General features: G+C 38.1%; 1 protein-coding gene across 1 annotated transcript in view; it reads right to left on the bottom strand.

Moving 5' to 3' along the window:
- The window catches only part of Stim2 (stromal interaction molecule 2), a 125,818-nt gene that overhangs the window by 36,820 nt on the left and 69,389 nt on the right, over positions 1-19,609 (bottom strand). Inside the window, exon 3 of the mRNA XM_021162824.2 lies at positions 8,825-8,939. Coding sequence (XP_021018483.1) covers positions 8,825-8,939 — 115 coding nt within the window. The remainder of the gene's footprint in view (positions 1-8,824; positions 8,940-19,609) is intronic.

The following is a 19,609-nucleotide window of genomic DNA, read 5'->3' as shown; positions in this document are numbered from 1 at the left end:
CCTTCCTGCCAGTACTCCCCAAATGGTCTCTCACTCCCTCTCTTTCAATGAGCTGTCAATGCCTATGCCACATTCCACACACAATGGTTCTAGGAATTACCAAGGCATGGCATCCCATGATGCCAGGTGCTTTACCTCTAGGCTATGTATCCAGCTGCTTTTTACTTTTCATTTAAGACAGGGCCTTGGTAAAGTGAACTTATTCTGGGCCCTAGAGAGGCCTGGAACTGGTGATCTTCCAGCCTTGGCCATCTGCTCAGTTCCTGACTCTTAACTACTACACATTTTTGTTAAGTGTTAAGTCTATTATGTTGAGCAAATAAAAGCAATGAGAAAACATTTGTTTTATGCTCTTAAGAAAACTTACTGCATAAAATGAAAAGGAGTTGACAGTAGAAGTAAGCACTAAATTTCTTTCTATTCCTTTCAATGAAGGAACTCTTCATTTTGTCAGACTAATCTAGACTCTTAATTTCAAACTAAACTAATAATCACAGTAAATATCTAATTGAAAAAACTTGATAAAGCATCTAATGGTTCATTATTTTAACATTGTAAAAGTCATGATGAAGCAAAGAAAAAGGAATGATTACTAAAATAAAACTCAATCTTTAAGATTGGAAATAAATGAAAAAGCTAGATAACCTCTCTCTCTCCCTCTTCTTCTCTCTCTCTCTCTCTCTCTCTCTCTCTGTGGGGGGGGGTATAGTTTACCTTATTTTATCTAGCATTTCTTCTAAATGGTGATCCAGAAATCAGAAACCGCTCATTGAGAGTACTCTGAATTCAGGAATTTATGATAAAAAAGTTATAACTATAAAAGAATAAATGATACATTTAACATGAAGTATAGGGTTTTCTGTTGTTGTTTTTTTTTTTTTTTTCTTGTTTGTTTTTAAGATAAACTCTCAGGTCACAACACAAACCTGGAACTTGTGATCCTGCGATTTTGGGATCACCATACCCAGCATATACCATGTGTTTACCTGGTGTGGGAACTGAGTACGAAATAGATGCACTACTTTTCTTTCAAAACCCACATTGACCCCCAGAAATGATGGCTGACAGAGTAAACCAGCAATATCTTTACATCGCTTTCCTTTACAGAGAAGCAGCTCTGACTACTAATGCTTGAATACCTTGTGTTAGTGTACACACAGATGATGGCGACTATCAGTTCTAAAACTAGACTCCACCGGGAGGAACCAGCCTTCCTTGTGTAAGGTGCTTTCAGGCACAAGGAAAACCCCAACTTATATTGATGGTTTTTACTGACAACAGCTTCTAAAACTAACAGCATTGCACACAGGATCAAAAATACTAAAACTTGGACTGTTGGGCAGTATTAGATAAGCAGCTTATTAAGAACCGTCTTTCTTTAAATTGCTGTATTAATTATTAATATCCTCAGAACTATGAATCCAGCAGAATACTGATGGCAGGGTGAATGTCGTGGAATGCAATCCCCCTTCCCTTACTTCACCTCTGCTGGCACGCCTCTCCCTACCTATCTCCCCCACAGTTCCTTTTATACACTCTCGCCAGGCAGGCAGCTGGTTGTAAAACAGCCCTTAAGTAGCTGTTAGCAGATCTTCCTCCACTAACAGATCATGGGTAGGTCAAGAACAAAAAGGCATTCTTCATCTGAGTATCTTAGTCTCAGACCAGGCCATGTTTCTAATAAGCACTTACGAAAGGTTCGTATTGCATGAACCAGCTCAGTATGTTCAATCAAAGAAATAAGCAAGCAGGCAAACAAGCAGAAACACACAAGCAAAGCCCTCGGAATGTTCTCTAAGCACAGGGGTGAAAGTTCCCAAGTCCTCCTGTAAAGCATCTCTAGAATCCATGATACTCCATTTTCCACTCAGATTCACATTTTATCCACACACAGGTAATAATCTCCTTGCTATTGTATGGTGAACAAAACTTCAAGCTTTTACAAAGTCTATTCCAAGCCATTCATAGAGGACTCAGTAATGTTTAATATTTAGTGGTGATGACAAATATGCTACCTGAACTGTCATAGCCTACATACACAGTAAACACCGCTGCTCGTAACTATAACGCCATCCTCCAAGAATATCTTTCTTTGCTACTGAGACCACACATAAACCAACAGCTTTCTTTAGACAGCAAGTTTCAGGCTCACGGGCTCAGGTGTAAGAGCAGAACCTTACTTGGCACACCCAGGTTGTTTAGCATAGCATGGTGACAACTGCCTCACAGAAACAGTGACAGGAACAGATATCTATTAAGCATTGTTTGGGGCTCAGCACTGCTCTAAGCACTTTTCCTCTGATTATGAACAATCTTCTAGATGTAGTTGACAGTATTCACCCTTACTTAACTTACCACAAAACTAAATCACAGAAATAAATATTCAGTGGCCTATCACATACACTAAAAGAAATTATGTGCCTGGCTTATAAACTGTGCTTACTCAAAGAATATAAATATGTGCCATTTAAAAAGACTAATTTTCTCATGTTAAATGTGTTAAACTGTATATACCCAACTTTCTTATTTCTAAAAACAAAAAAAATGCCTTCCATAATATTAATTCCCTAGAATAATTTTGTCTGTATTATTAAACTCCTATAATACCACCATTTAGATAGTATATAACTATCTTATGTTGCTATTTAGCTTTTCATCTGTGTATTTGAAAAAATGCTGTTAAAACTCCTCAGAGAAAACGCTTGACACTTCTTTGGATCCTGCCAGTGACTTCCATGCTTACTGTAAATAGACAAAAGTATTCTGTTGCTGGATACCACAAAAATGCTACTGGGTCTCCAAGTTTTATGTTTTGAGTAGCTCTGACAGTAACACCAAACAGGATGCACTCAGTCCACCTCCATTTTCCAACTCCGTCTCTATGTAAAACCATAGTGCACACTCCAAAAGGCCAGACTTTTATCAGTATTTAGAAATCCACCCACACTGACACACCCAAAAGACAAACCTCAGCATAAAAAGGACGCATGAGGAGTAACGACTTATAATGCGCCTTACTTTTAGGAATGCACGGCCCATGGCCAGGAATTTTTTTTACTTTAATGCAATGTTTACAAAACAAATGCTGTTATAAACAGAAATAAAACACCCAATATCCTTTTTTTGTTTATTTATACTAGAGAATAGCAATTACTAAATGCTCAAATCTCTCCAATCTCTGAATTAAAGGTTCTTTAAATTGCTTTAATTTAAACTTTTCTAAATTTTTACATATCTACTCAATTAATTTAAAAATCTTTAAGCATGGCTGAATGTTTTAGTTTATATAGAAGTACCACAGAGACAGCACTTGCTAAGAACCCATCAGAAAACATTTCATTTACATTATACAACAGTCACACTCTATAAGTCAGCCACTATAAATAGGTGTTCTGCTGCTGAATGTATATGCATCAAATGTGTATCTCGAGTATTTTCAGAGAACAGAAGGTATTGGGTCCCTGTGATGGTTTGTATATCTTTGGACCAGGGAGTGCCACCATCTGAAGGTGTGGCCTTGTTGGAATAGTTGTGACCTGGTTGGAATGGGTGTGTCACTGTAGGTGTGGGTATAAAATCCTCACCCTAGTTGCCTGGAAGTCAGTCTTCCACTAGCAGCCTTTGAATGAAGACATAGAACTCTCAGCTCATCCTGTGCCATGCCTGCCTGGATACTGCCATGCTCCCACCTTGATGATAATGGACTGAACCTCTGAACCTGTAAGCCAGCTCCAATTAAATGTTGTTTTTTATAAGACTTGCCTTGTTCATGGTGTCTGTTCACAGCATTAAAACCCTAACTAAGACAGTCCCCTACAACTGGAGTACCACATGGTTGTGAACTGCCATGTAGGTACTGGGAATCTAATCTGTATCCTCTGGAAGGGCAGCTAGCACTCTTAACCACCGAGCCATCTCTACAGCCCTGTGAGCAACTTGGAGGTCCATATACTTTCAGAAGCATGCCATGTCTACTTCCAATTTCAGCAAGTATTAAGGTGTAATTTAATTCATATTGTAATGTATAATTTTCCTTTTAGTTTTAGCTTTTCGTTATTTTTTTCATTCTTTGACAATTTCGTGTGTGTATACAATGTATCTTGATTTTTCAACCACTCTTCTCACATAATCTACCTTCCTTTCTAAGACCTACTAGTCAATCTTCATGGACTATTCTAAATAACACCTTCTGTAAATACTCTTAGTCATGAGCTAATCACATATGGAGTATGTGAGCCAGCTCCATACTCCAGCCTTCACTGTAGCTATCAGCACATACTTACTTTCTCACTTCTACTCAGTGCTTTGTCGAGTATAGCCTGGTCCAATGTCTACCTCAGCTTTAATCTCCAGGACCCAGTGTGGCACAAAATACAGAATAACCTGTGCAATGTGAATTATCTTATATATAACTGGTAATTAGAGACCGTGTCAATATATTATGGTACTTTCAAACAACTTAGCATTTAGTACCAAATAGCAGCAATATATATATATACATGTGTGTATATGCATATATATATATATATGTGTGTGTGTGTATATATATATATATGTATATATATATATATATATATATATATATATATATATATATCGAGAGAGAGAGAGAGAGAGAGAAAGAGAGTGTGTGTGTATATGTATCCCTACCAACACATAAAACTGTGACTCCTCCCCTTCTTCCTCTCAGCTCAAGTGGCTGCAGATGCCATGCACAGGCCTCACTCAGAGCTCATCTTTGTTCTTTGTTTTCCTCTCTCATTTAAGGCAACCTCAACCCAACCTAACATGGTAGCTGGGTTCACTAAGTTGCATCCGTTTATTACTTGTAGTGTGCATTCCTATGCCCAGGGTAGCATTTAATGGTTAGTAATATCAAATTTCTTTTTATGAGTGCCAGCACTGCCGGTGATCAGGTTACGAGGCTGCACAGATTTTTGAGTCATCGATTCCACCCGCTTTTGTTTTTCATTAACAGTTGTCCTCCTCCGCAGAACACGAGAATAGGTTCCATGGGTCTCTGGCCCAGCCAGAAACCCAGCCAAGGTGTTACAGCTCTCAGAAGGAAAGCCCTCATGGGGCAGGTAGCTGGGGTCCCAGCTCTTTCCCATTGCCATGGCAGCACCAATGTCAGCAGCAGGGGCATCAGTAGGCAGTGGTAGGGGCAGGAGCAGCAGGAGTATGAACCTGTCCTGCCAGGCTGGTCCAAGGTCCAGTGACAAATGCTTCAGAAGAGAGAACCCTTCACCAAGGTGTTATAGCTCAGCAAGACAGCCACTCTCCGACGATATTCAGTGAAATAACGTGTGCATTTTATTCCATGTGGATAGGGACTTTAAAAACACTGAGGATGGGGTGGGATCCAGGGGTAGATCGTTCCCATTGGTTCACTCTAAGATGCTAGGAATGCTCTATTTGCATGAGGAAGGACTTCGGGTATTTGGCCTACTGACTGACTGTCATGGTCCCCCAGTGGAGGGTCATGGTTCCATGTACCAGAGCAGGTAGAGTTAGGCAGGCAGGCATTGGCCCCACTTGCACTGTTCTCAAATCTGAGCTACAGGATCTGAGCTCACTCAACCTTACCGGTTCTTCTGTCTGGGAGCACAGCCCACTTGCCCCACAAACTGTCATTTTAAGTTAATTAACTTTGCAAAGCGTGAGTTTTTCAGAAATGTATACAGCATAATCTAAATATCTGATGAAATGGATACAGAACATGGTATTTTCAGCAAGCATTGTATTTTCAGACATTCATCATTCATCACACATTTTTTGAGTATCATGCTGAAAAGCACCACTGATATAGCCATTGGATACCTAAAAATGAGGGGCAGAGAAGGAATATCCGTGTGTATCTGCCACACACACACTTCTGTTTTACATATTCAACTCATCAATATTTAGTATTTTTACATTCATTCTAATATTTACTTTCAGTAGTTCTCAAAACTTTTCAAAAGACTACTTGCTTTCTAACAGAAATCTTAAAGAAAGATGATACAAGCGACCAAAGCAGAACTCTCAAGTTTCAGTGGTGCTCTAGTGGCCATTCCCAGCCTTATGTGGCCCTTTAATAACTGTGCATTGAGAGACTCGACCCCATCTGTGTAAACTTGTAATGAGGTTTTATTGCCTGAACCCTCCCTCCGCACAGCTTTTTCCTTTCTCCTTCCCTCTGGGCATCTGTGCTAGGAGGAATTTGGCAATCATTTCTCTCAGACCTTTTCCCCTAAGAAAGAGAAGTGGGATGCCAACTACTCAGAAAACAAACTCAAGTTAGAAAAGTTGGCCAAGCAATTTGGACTTAACATCAAATCACTGCTTTGTTGCAATATAAAATAGATGAGGACAGGTGCGAAAGCTTAAGAGAAAAAGAAGGGACTGTTTACCTGGGGAAAGCCTTAAAGTATAAGGAAACAGCTAGAAATATTCTCCTGGGTTATAAAAGATCTGCTCAGAACACAGTTGCGAGGTGGGAAGGGAGGACAGGTCCTCTCATGTGGAGATTTACGAGTCAACATAGTAGTCTCTTCCTCCTCAGCTACCGTGTAAGGAGCGGATGTGATGAAGAAGCTAGCTTTACTACTTCGGACACAGTGTGGCATGGGAACAAGACATGAAGGATCATGAGTGTCAGAAAAAATGAGGAATAGAAAAGGAAGTAGGCTCCAATGGAAGACTGGCCTTTGATAAAGATTAAAGAAAGAGAAGGAAGCCAGCCAAAAGGACATCTGTCCCTGCACACTGTGAAACAGGAAGAGGCCAATCTAATTTGGATGGAAGTGAAGAAGACAGGCCAAAAGGTAAAAGAGGTGACCATCACCGAGGCATGGCTTAAAGTGCTTTGTGAAGATTTGTATTGGTTTTTTTTCTTTTTCTGTGGGCCACTTTAGGGTGTTGAACACTTCAGATTTATATTATAAGTAAACTATTCTACTAGGTGAAGAACAGATGACACAGGACACAGATGTGATGGGGAACAATAAAGCTCCCACAAGTACATTCCTTTGGCATAGTTCATTCAAGGTGATTACTCGGAAACACTGTAGATCTCTACAGAAAGGCTACGAAAGGTTGTCCTTTTGAGAAACCAAGGCTATGCATTTACAACAATCAACATAAGTAAAATAAATAAGAAACAATAGAGGCATTTTTGACCCCTCCTTTTTGTCTTAAAAAGAATTTTGTCCAAGAAAAAAATATTCCAGATGTGACAAGTGGTCATAGAGACTCCATCTGAGTGAGACATGTCTTCCTTCAGATCCCCACCGGCTCTGCACAATCCCATCCTGCTTCGCTGCTGCTGTGTCCAGATGTCACCACTGGTTTATAGTACTTTATTTATCTTTTTATAAAAGTCTCTTCAGTTCCTTCGTTTTGTTATTCAAAGTTTTAGGAAAAAAATATATCCCATAACAACTGTTTGAGATTTGTAAAACAGAAATACTAGAAAAGGGATAATTTGGTTAACGGATACTGAAAAGCAGAATAAACTGAATGAACTTTGGAAACGGCTTAAATTGTAGTAAGTCCCTGGCATTAGTGTCTGTGCCAAGGCTTTGGGTCATGAGGTTTTTCTTGTGCTGTACAAAATTTTGTACAACTTAGAAACATAAAGGAAATAAAATACAAATTACTAAATTTTATCCTGCAAGTTCAGGAGTCTTTCAACTATAGTGTCAGTTTTTGTGGTTTCAGCTAACAGTCCATCTCAGTGAGAAAAGCATTGATGGAAAATTCCAGGAATATAAACAGCTCATTGTCAAATGACTGTCCTAAGTAGTTTAATAAAATCTTGTGCTATTTTTTTTTAATTTTTTTTTTTTTTTTTTTTTTTGGTTTTAAGGCATTTATTGTAGAAAGGCAGAGAGAGAGAGGGATAAGTGTAGAGAAGTAGAGGGGGCCCATGGCCATGTGGAGAGAGGAGAGAAGGGTAGGGGAGAAGGGAGGGGAAGAGCAAAACTCTCGTGCTTTTCTGGCAAGAACATGAATTGTCCAGAGAATCCAAACAGTATATGCTATCTGCTCTAATGATAGCTAAAGAGTAACATATCACAAAACTTTTATTTATAATTCATTGTATAACTACTCTACTTTGTTATTTATTATTCCTAACAATCTCTTACTATGCCTAACTTATGAATTATACTTTGTTGAAGAATTGTATACATTGGAAAAACAGCCTGCATAGGGGGTTTCAACTGGATGTCTTCCATTGGACAAGATTATACAAGGCATACAAGAGAGATTACAGCATTAGCAGGGTTCACAGAGGACTTCAGGAAAAGCTTAAAATTCCTGGGCTCCTGAAGACTTTAAACATCCACAACTGAAAAGAAAACCTCAGTTTCCTCTTTTTACTTGATAAAACATAAGAATACCATTTAAAAGCTCACTCAATAAGCTCAAACAAACATTTCTATTCAGTCTAGTATGTGATATCAAAGTATCTAAAAATAGCCTGTAACTTAATGCATCTAAGAGTTAGGGGTTTTTGTTTACTTATTTTTGTTGGTTTTTTGTTTTTATTTTGTTTTGTTTTGTTTTTGACAGGGTTTCTTTGTGTAGCCCTGGATGTCCTGGACTCACTCTGTAGACCAGGCTGGCCTTGAAATTACAGAAACTGCACCTGTCTCTGCCTCCCAACTGCTAGGAATGCAGCACCACACGCCCAGCCTCTAAGAAAGTCTTTTTTTTTTTTAAATATAAATATTCTCACAGAAACATGATCTTCTCTATAATTATATGCAATTAGTAGGGCTGCCAATGCCAAGCAGGGCAGAAGCAGACAAGCCAAGGCTCCAGAGCACTGCAGTTTTACCTTCTGATGTTTTCCACTGTTTCCACAAATCCTCAACAGTTATGTGCTTATCTTCTCTGTGCAGGTGACTATGTTTATTCGTAGCATCTTTATATTTCATATCTTCTCTGATAAACTATGAAAGAGAAAACATTAAGTTAAACATAAGTAAGATCCTTTGAGCCTGATAAACTAAGAACAAGAGTGTTATGTGGTGTCTTTTTTCCCAGACATTAATACACTGTTGGTATTTTAAACCATTTTCTCATGCTTGCTAAACACATTTTACAAAATGTCTTCTAATCATGAAAACAGAGGCAGCAAGGTTTTTATTCAAAGTTTATCACTTAGTAGATATGAGTCTACATTTATTTACACTGCATGTGAATACACATCCACACACACAAAGATTTAGAAAGCCATAGAGTCTGAACTTGGTGATGGTCCTGTGAGGAAGGCACTACTTCTGTTTTACAAATGGGAAGCCAAGGCGAGGGAGGTTAAGTAACATGCCCAAGATTAAGACAATGGACAAGTGTTGAGACACCAATCAATGTCATGAGCTACAGTCAAGCGCACAGTTCAGCTACTGTCGCAATATTACATTTTGACACACAATCAGTGATGAGGTATTTCCAACCAAAACTAACACTAATCTCAATCACTTTTACCATAGTATTTTTCTCCCATCTAAGCTATTACTCAAAGGAGGCTACAATGTAATACTAGCATATTTTATAAACCTATGCATATCCTTATTAAGCATACCTTAAAATATTTAGAGATAAAGCAGCAAAATTAAGCTCTGTTAAAACTTAACCAGATCTTTAATATTTCTTTTCCACTGTTCAATAAATTAAAAAAATTCTATTTTTTATAGCCTGTAAATCATTTATCTCCTCAAACTTTCTCCAAATAAAATTACTACTCTAAGTATACAGGGAAAAATTAGAATATTTTAAATCATTGTGCTTTCTAACATTTCTCTCCTCCTCCTCCTCCTCCTCCTCCTCCTCCTCCTCCTCCTTTTCCTCCTCCTCCTCTTCTTCTTCTTCTTCTTCTTCTTCTTCTTGTTTTGTTATTTTACTTTATCTGTCTTGACTATTCCTTGGTTTCAAAAGTAGAATATTTTAAATCATTGTACTTTCTAACTCAACATTTCTCCTCCTCCTCCTCCTCTTCTTCCTCCTCCTCCTCTTCCTCCTCCTCTTCTTCTTCTCCTTCTCCTTCTCCTTCTCCTCCTCCTCATCGTTTTGTTATTTAACTTTATCTGTCTTGACTATTCCTTGGTTTCAAAAGTAGATCATAGACTGTTTCAGAAATTCAGAATGCAGAAAGTCACAGTCCCAAGTGTCTTTAACCCAAAAAGCAAAGTTCTTATTTTTATATATTAACAATCAGCAGCATCTCAGATATGACAACATTCTGGTTTGACAAGAATAAACTACTTAACAGCTATATAATAATATTAAGCAAATCATTTACTTTTCTAAGCTTCAAAACTTCTTTTTGTAAAGGTATAGTTAAAAGGGCTCGTCTGGCTATTCCCACCCACCCTTCCTACACTTCCAAACTGCTATCTTTAGGATCCAGTAGAAGACTTAGGGGCTGTAGGATCAGTGTACCTGAGATGCTTAGAAACGGCTCCTCTTGGAAGAGATCCAAGAGCTGAATAGAAAATGGAGACTGAAGAGCATGATGAGAGGCTGAGCAGAGGAAGCCAGTTTTGGAAACAGTCCAGTCAGCTGGAACAAATAGCAACGGTTCCATTTATGGGATACACATCAAAAAGAATGTCCCAGGAAATCCTCCTCACTGTGTGAGCACTACTAACTGAAAAGGACAGTTCTGTGGCTTTAGAAATGAGCTAGTTTCCATCCATGTGGATGAGATGTGATACTTAGCTAATATCTGAGAAATTACAGAATAAGTTGATGGCTATATATGAAGTGTGTGCTTAACAAATCAAGAGGGGGTGTGGGTAACACAACACTGGTGACATGCAGGCAAAGGGGAGAACAATGGAGAGGAAGGCCCAAGTGCAAAGAGGCGAAGGCAGGAAAGCAGAGCCGGGGAGGAGAAGGAGACCAACACTAGGAAGCTTTGAAACAGTCATGTGGAAGCCTACTGTTCTATAAACTCCATGTGTGTGCTTTCCATGTGAGAGGGAGCGCCGCTACACAGGATAAAATGTTCCTCCAAAACCTATAGGTTCTTAAACAATAACCCTAGTACCAAGAGTAGGATACTTCCCCTACAGTTGTTTGGGATGCCCCAAAACCTCCTCCAACAATAAAATAACCATTTCTAAGAAAGCTAGGTAAAATCCAAATAGATGGAATTATACTTTTCCTAGAATTATCTAAAAATACTTTTGCTTTAAGAAAATATGATCACAGGATAATAAAACTTTGCAACAACAAACTCAAAGGCACATCTGGCTCCATTAAGCTCTCCTCTCTATCCTATAAAACACAAAATTGTGCCTGATCGCTCAGAATTCTCTAAACTATTAATTTGGTGGAAAAAAAAAGGCCAACTAGAGAAATTTTGAAAATTCATAAATAACTACAAAGATAAGCAAAAGACAACTCATTTAACTTACTAAAATACATGAGTTGAGAAATCCAAAAGCAAAATTTGAAATTCAATTAAGTAAATAACATCCTTGGTAGAGATGTCTAAACACACACAAACCTCTTCCAAGAAATCATAAGCTGACAGTACTAATCTGACTGCTCTGTGAATAAGTGCTTACTCTATATGCTTTCCAAAGGGAGTCACAGGGATGGCTATACTAAATAAGCTATTCTAGTACCACTAGAAATAAAATATATTGTTTTACTGGTCGTTGCAGATAGTCATGTCATAAACGCATTTCAGTTTTTGCACCTGTAATATCTATCACGTTTTTGTAGTGTTGCTTTTGTGACTCCTCTGTAATAAAAACTAATGCATAGCACTAAAACTACTATTGGACATTCTGTTTAGTTTCAGCCCTTTCCCCTAAGAACTACTATATTAATAAAGACCCATGCCCATATCCCATCATCCCTCCCCGACTCTATCACCCACTTACACAGCCACTTGATCACAGGGCGGATAGCTCACCTAAAGGAGAACTGCAACTATACAAGAATGATAGGTTTTTTCCTCACAAAAAAACAAAACAAACAAACAAAAAAAACCAAGCAAAACAAAACAAAACAAAAAAACCCTGCAATTAAAATCATGGAAGTCCATGCTTTAGCTACGATTCTGGATCTTCAAGGAGGTAAATAGTCTGGTTTTAAAAGTACCATAGCAGTCGCCGTCGCCATGAACCAGGTGCTAAGTGGACCAGCTGACGCCAATAAACACACAGAGAATAAGTAAGAACAGCAGCAGAGGTTACTCAGAGAGGAAGAGGGTAGATGGACACACAGGTGGCCCAGAGCTGCCTCAGTGACTTCCTACTTTCAGTTCGTGGACTGCACAGGTTTTATTCTACTCTCTGGTATATAAAATCTGGACTCTCAATAAGCCTCAGTATGCAAGAGACACGACTTATCACCACACTCAAAACTCTGGAATCTGACATACATTCAAAGTCTGAGTCCCACTGTCAGACATTTGCGGGCTACTTAACTTCTCTTCTGTCTCCTACTTCCCAATATTACGGAGTTCCACTTAAGATATTCTAAAACAAAACATGCCAGACTAAAATGTGGAAGAAAACTAGAGCCTCTTCCCTGACGATGGAAGCAGAGAGACTTTCCCAAAGCACACATGTCGTCAAAATATAATGCGATCTCAAGGCCTGGTGAGTGAGTCACTACAGCAGATGGGTCCTTATCAACAACTTAAGGGTAACATGGCGATAGCTTAGTGTAGGATCTTAGAAGGAAGAACACACAACAGGAAAACTGCCACTCCTGTGCCCACTCTTTTATTTTATTAATTTGTTATTAATATTTATTAATACATAATAAAATTAATTGCATGTTCATGGATGTGGAATTTCAGGCCAGAGCAGGAAGGAGTTTCTCCTTCCACCATTCGGGTTCCATGAAGCTTGGTGGCAAGTGCCTTTGCCTGATGAGCTACCTCATCAGCCACATTCTCATGTTAAAGATGAAACACAAGCCTGAAGATCTGAGTGAGTGCAATACCCAGAAACCGCAGAGAGAGAGAGAGAGAAAACCAACTCCTCTAAGTTGTCCTATGACTTCCACAGGTGTGCTGTGGCACTCGTGCCCCATCCCAGCCAGCCAGTCAGTCAGTCAGTCAGTAAATAAATGAAAAAATATAAAAGAACACAGCTGGGACTATGTTCTCACTAATACCTTATAGCAAATGGTAAATTATTTAAAATGTGAAAAAAGTCTTCGGTTCCTAAGTTCAGATATTTAAACTCAATGTTGATAAAAACTGGAAAATCACTTGGGCAGTTTATACTTTAACACATGCATAACTCAATTCCACCCAGTTAGTTGCAACTAACTTCCTGCTGCTACGGCATCAATTCACCACGATGAGCTACCAAAAATCAAAACCCATCTGACAAGCCACAGCCTACCGGTAATAAATGCACCAGAATGACTTCTTCAAATTCCATTCTCAGAAGAGCTCAGCCCAACAGGCCTCATAATTACTGTCAACTCCAGTAAAGGTAGGTTAGACCTTAACCATTATTTATAATATTGATCCAATAGGCCAGTCAATAAAGAAAAGATAGATAATTTAATCAATAATTTATAAAAACAAAACAAAACCAAACAAAAAAAACACCTTGAGAATGTTTGCTTGTAGGGGAAGTGCTGAATACAGGGTATCGCTGAGTAGCCCTGGAATTTACTCTGTAGGCCTCAAACTCAAAGCCTGATTCTCCCTCCTGAGTGCTTGGAGTAAAGGCTTGCACCACCACTGCCAGTGAGAAACCCAACACTGAAATCATCAGGATGGTGTGAGCTACATCAATGATGCCTCCTCACTATTATGATTACAATGCAAAATATCTAGGATTCCTTTAGTCTGCCCATTAATTTAAAACGTGGTACTACGTAATGGCATTAGGAAAACACCAATTAGTCCAAATATATTGACAGAAGACGGATTAAAACTATGTTATTTCAAAAAGACAAAACCAAAAAAACTTCCCTATGTAGATAAAGCAACAGAGACGGAGGCAGAAAGATTTTAACAGAGAACCCATAACAGTGACATAAGTCAGATGTTTCTACTTTATGGTGAGTTTATTCACTGTTAAGTGAATTTCTTACTTTTTTTTTTTTTTTTTTTTTTTTTGGTTTTTCGAGACAGGGTTTCTCTGTATAGCCCTGGCTGTCCTGGAACTCACTTTGTAGACCAGGCTGGCCTCGAACTCAGAAATCTGCCTGCCTCTGCCTCCCGAGTGCTGGGAATAAAGGCGTGTGCCACCACGCCCGGCTTCTTACATATTTTAATACAGTAGGTTTCTTAGCTGAAGAATACCTGTAGCATGTTGAGAAACTGTTACTATTAAGGTTGGTCCTCCTTTCTCAAGTTGTGCTTTCTATAGTTTCTTTAACTATATATAAGATGTAAACTGTGCACTGGTCTGGGTACCATAATGAAAGCTCACAGTCATGCTCTTCTTCTGACTAGGATGTGAATATTCAGATATGCCAAAAGAAGTCACAATGTCCCTTAGTGAAAAGGGAATAAAACTTTCACCTTGAGGAGGAAAACTTGTATGATACTAATGAAATCTATGAGTTGTTAATTCCTTACCCAGCCCAAGCTACAAATTAATATTGTAATAGGTCTGCATGTTCAGGAAAACACACTACATATAGGGTCCAATACTATCTGCTGTTTCAGACATCCACTGGGAAGTCTTGTAAAATGTTCCCAGAAGTGAAGGGATGGAGGTGCTGCTGTATTAAGGTTACCATAAATAGGTACCATGACAACCAGAAATATACCAAAGTCATTGGCGTTAAGGCATTCATCAAACTCTACCATCAGGCTTTGGCTCCAAGTTTCCAAATTCTTTAACTACTAACTTACTAACTTGACTTTTTTTGCCACTCTGGAATGGATGCAAACCAATACCTTTGCAATAATGTGAGTCAATATTATATCCAATTAGCACAGCATCAATACTAGGTCAAATTACTCAGAAGTATCGTGACTATTTAAGGAAAGGTTACATATTTAAATCTTCATGTTCTACTTGTTAAAATTGATAAGTCAAACTGTTCATTTCCAGTATAGATGAAGTTACAAGAGTCTAGATTTAGCGTCCTCCTACACAGAGCAACAAAAATTCCAGGCAAACTATATGGACACCATTTTTTAGACACTGAACACAAAGCAGCCAAGGACAGTGATCCAAGAAAGACCAGAATCAATAATTTGGCAGCTCAGGGAATGGGATAAGTGTCCTAAATTGACAGAACTGATTCCTGTATAGGACATGTTACAAGAAAAAAGAAGCTATAAGAAATCAAGCCATTTCTCTCAAAGAAAAAAACACAGTGGGAGTGTGGAGACCAAGGGATGTGTTTAAGAGTGAGCCTGGAAACTTAGAATGTATTCTTTGTGCCATGAACTGACTTCCACATACATACATGTGAGGAATAAACTGAAGGAAAGAAATTCATCTCAGAATGCTGGAGAAAGCAACCCTGATGCTTTCTCACACAAGGAGGGCACTGTGCCTATTTCAATCACAGTGAAATACCTCCTAATATAGAACTCACCAGCAAGAATACCAAGACTGGCCTTGCTTCATTACCACAGAATATTCGCCCTGAAATGAATGATGCCACACCGATCCCTCCTAAAATGTACTAAGTATGAGTCCCTTCTCACCCATCAACTCAATTTTTTCCAAGTAATTTTACCCAGTTCTACAAAAAAGCTTGAGAACATTTATAAATCACAAAATATCCTGTACTCAAGATGACAATATTTAAAATGTGTGGCACTCAGTTAGTCCAGTTACTGACATACAGGGGGAAAACACCAAATTTCAAAGATCAATCATTCAAGATCAACCAAAACATGAAATAGCTGAGAATTGTGGTTTTAGAAAAGTTAATAATAAGTATGACAGGGGCTGGAGAAGTGGCTCAGAGACTAAGTACAGACAGGGCCAGTTCCCAGTCCCACACTGGGCAGATTGCAACCATCTATACTTTCAGCTCCACAGAATCTGATGCTCTCTTTTGTCCCCTACAAAGACATTTATACACACATCACCCCCCTGGCATGCACATAATTTCAAATAGATATTTTACAGACATAGTCTACATATTCAACAAGCTGAGACACAAAATAAGCATGTTAAATAGAGGCATATACAGTTAAAGTTTTTAAAAGTTTAAGACAAAATTCTAAGCCAATATTTTAGACATAAAATACTAGATGAAAAATACTGAGATTCACAGCTGAGTATAGCAAACAAAATGACAGCAAATTTCATAAAAGCGTATCTTAAATGAACAGGATCTCAAGGATGCATTTCCACACCTGAAGCTCCTTTCTCTGTGATAACTCCAGCCTGTGTCAAGTTAACACAAAACTAGCCAGTACAGTATGTTTACAAAGAAAGAAAACTAACATCAGGTTGAAGACAGATGGCAAGGTTTCCGGAGGAAAATGGGAACTGCAGCTATTGGAGAGAAGAAATGTTCTAAAGAGCTGCCCTAGAGTAGGGAGAGAGGAAACAAGCTGCTCTTCAGGAACACAAACAATTTACAACACACCGAGGGAAGACAGTGCACACACATCAAGTCTGTGATCTTTTTAATGGCTATATGGCCTCTGGCAATAAGGCAATCCTAACATCTCTGGTCAGGGTCAGATCACTGGCAGGCTTTAAACACATCAAAAAAGCATGGGAAATGAGATCTGATTGCAGTTAGAGAAAAATTACTACCCAACAATACATAAAAGATTACATAACTGAAAAATGTATCACTGCTGTCTTCTACAAAAGAATAATGTGAGGGTCAAATGTTCTGTATCTCAAATTCACAGGTCACAGGTCTATATGTTTTTCAAGATCAAGCTGTATACTTAAAACCTATGCCATTATGCCATGTATCAATATAAAGGTGTATTTGTTTTTCAAAATTCAGAAACAATTGAAGTAAAATCTCTCTGCTAAGTTGTATGTAAAATGTGCATCAAAAATGTAAGGGGTACTGGGGGACTTGGAGGGTGGTAGTGATATAAGATTAAAATATTGTATGTATAAAACTTTCAAAGGATACATTTTTTTTTTTTTTGCAAAGGACCTATGTCATCAAGATTTGAAGAAACACGAAGCCAGGAATTATTTTCTCTAAAGCACAGGCCATTTCCACAGTTCATTCAAATTCCTAATACATAATTTGTCAGAATGCACCTCTTATTACACAGTTATAACATCATATGATGGTAAATTCACTGATATTTATATTCATGTTTCATACTGCCCTATACATACACAGTACTACATATAAACAGGACTTCAAAATATTCGGTCAAACTTGTTTAACTGAATGACAAAATAACAGGCATTTGCTAAACTCTTATAGGGCCAAGAAAAAGAAAAAAAAGAGAATAAAACAAAAACCAAAACATAAAAATGACTATACCTCTCTAATAGTACTTAAATGAAGTGTTAGGACATATTTATAAAGTGTATCAAATCATGCTGCATATCAACATACAAATATATACACACACATAAAATTAGACAACACACACCATTCAGGCCTCAATAAAGATAAAGACATTTTTAGAAATCAAGATAATAAATTTGGGGAACCTAAGAAACTATAAAATTATAAAATCTATGAAAGGATTACTGAATAGTGTTTTGCTATAGAAAACATTATGCAGCTATATTGTTTCTAAAGAATTTTTTTAAATAACAACATTAAGTCGGGAAAAAGAATTTAACCTTTCTGAGGTAAGAGATGCACCAAGCACCTGATTTTGATCTCCAGAAGCCACTTAACAAAAGCCACACATGACAGCTTGTTACTGTAATCCTGCTACTGGAAAATAGATCTCTGGTGCTAGCCTAACCTAGCTGGTGAGCTCTAGTAACACATATTAATTCAAAATAAAACAAAATGGATGGCTCCTAAGAAATAATATTCAAGGGTTCCTTTAACTTCTAAGCATATGCTCACACAAATGTATGTGCAACTGCACACATGCACAGACAGATCTGCACACACAATTAACTCTCTGCATAGGTCTTTCATGTAACTAGAGAAAACTGAACCATATTAACAGGCTTCGAGTAATTATATAAATTCTAATAACACAAAGATTGGTGTAATACTTAGAGCAATTTATAACAACTTAGGAAGGGGTAAACTCTAAAGAGTTAAGTACAGCATAAAGCAGAATTACAATTAGCCATATGGTGAATATAATAACGTGGCCCTGGGCTTCAGGGAGACTTCATTTATACCTGCTATCTTGGTGTAATTATTAACAGTACTGACTTTTACCCTTAAAAGTATCCAAGTTTGGACAAAAAAAAAAAAAACCTATCTGCCACTCTATAATAGTAATAATGTAAGACTAATGATGATAATGTTACACTAAGACATTGCTGTGTCATTCATGGAATATGTTCTGTACACACTCACATTCAGACATCTTCCAGAAAATCAAGCAATATGTAAAAGTGTGCTAAACTCTCCAGAAGAGAATTACGTAAATGCAATGCCATGCTGTGGTCCTGAGCATCCTCAGAGGGGGAGGAGAGGAACAGGACCAGCAGTACAGACAGGCTGCGACTGTCACGGCCAGATGCACAGCCGTGATTCACTCCTACTCTCTGCCCCTGCCAGTCTGTAGCTGTTGAGTTGGAAATTCTTATTGAAGGAAATTAAAAATTAACAGAACAGGAATGTAAAAGTATTTTATATGAAAATGTATAATTAACATGTGGTTTGAGTTAAATTGAAAGAATCTAAGAAATAGCAAAAAAAAGATTTCCCAATTAAAACAAGGTTGTCATGCCTAGAAAGAGGCAAATGTACTGAGTTTAATGTTTTATTGTTCTCTGATGCCATAAAATACGATTCTGGGAAATACTTGTTTCTTCAACACATCTTATACCCACTCCTTCTGAGTTTGTATTTACCATTTTAAGCTCATTGTTCTGCAATAACTATACATACAATGGTGTTTAAGTTCCTAGTTAACTAGAAGGACAAATTTAGTGTACATGAACTTTTCTATTAAATACTAAAGGAGCTTCTTAAATTGTCTATAACTAATGCAGCTTCAAGAATAGCCTGCTGCAATGAATCAGAATTGTATGGTAGAGGTTATGACATAAACAGAAACAAATAACAGGGTATAGAGAGAACATCTTGTGTACAGGACGGATGCATCGCCTGTCAATTAAATAGCATGTGATCTATGGCTTAGGCAGGAAGTAGAGGTGAAACATCCAGGAGAGATAGAGAAAGGGTTTGAGGAGAGAAGGAAGCAGGGAGACATGCTGGGAAGATGTGATGAGCTGAAGGTATGGTACCTGAGCACAGGGAACCAGCCACATGGTAGAATATAGGCTGGAATATATGGGATATCTAGTCAGAGAAGAGCCTAGCTATATGGCCAAGGTAAATCTGTAAATATATTTTGAGTCTGAGTCTTCTTTCTGGGAACATGGGGCTGGGAGGAAGAACCAGGGACGAACGTCTACAAAAGGACTACAGAGACTTTTCACCTACAGTGATTGCTTTGAAGGATACATACAGTCACAGTAAGAGACACTCTGGGAGAATCTGCTCCCTTTTTTTGTTTTGTTTTTTGTTTTCCAAG

This window comes from Mus caroli, unplaced genomic scaffold (assembly GCF_978045245.1).
Source record: "Mus caroli unplaced genomic scaffold, Mus_caroli_1 scaffold_4, whole genome shotgun sequence".
Lineage (NCBI taxonomy): Eukaryota > Metazoa > Chordata > Mammalia > Rodentia > Muridae > Mus > Mus caroli.
This window is presented reverse-complemented; position numbering and strand designations above follow the sequence as displayed.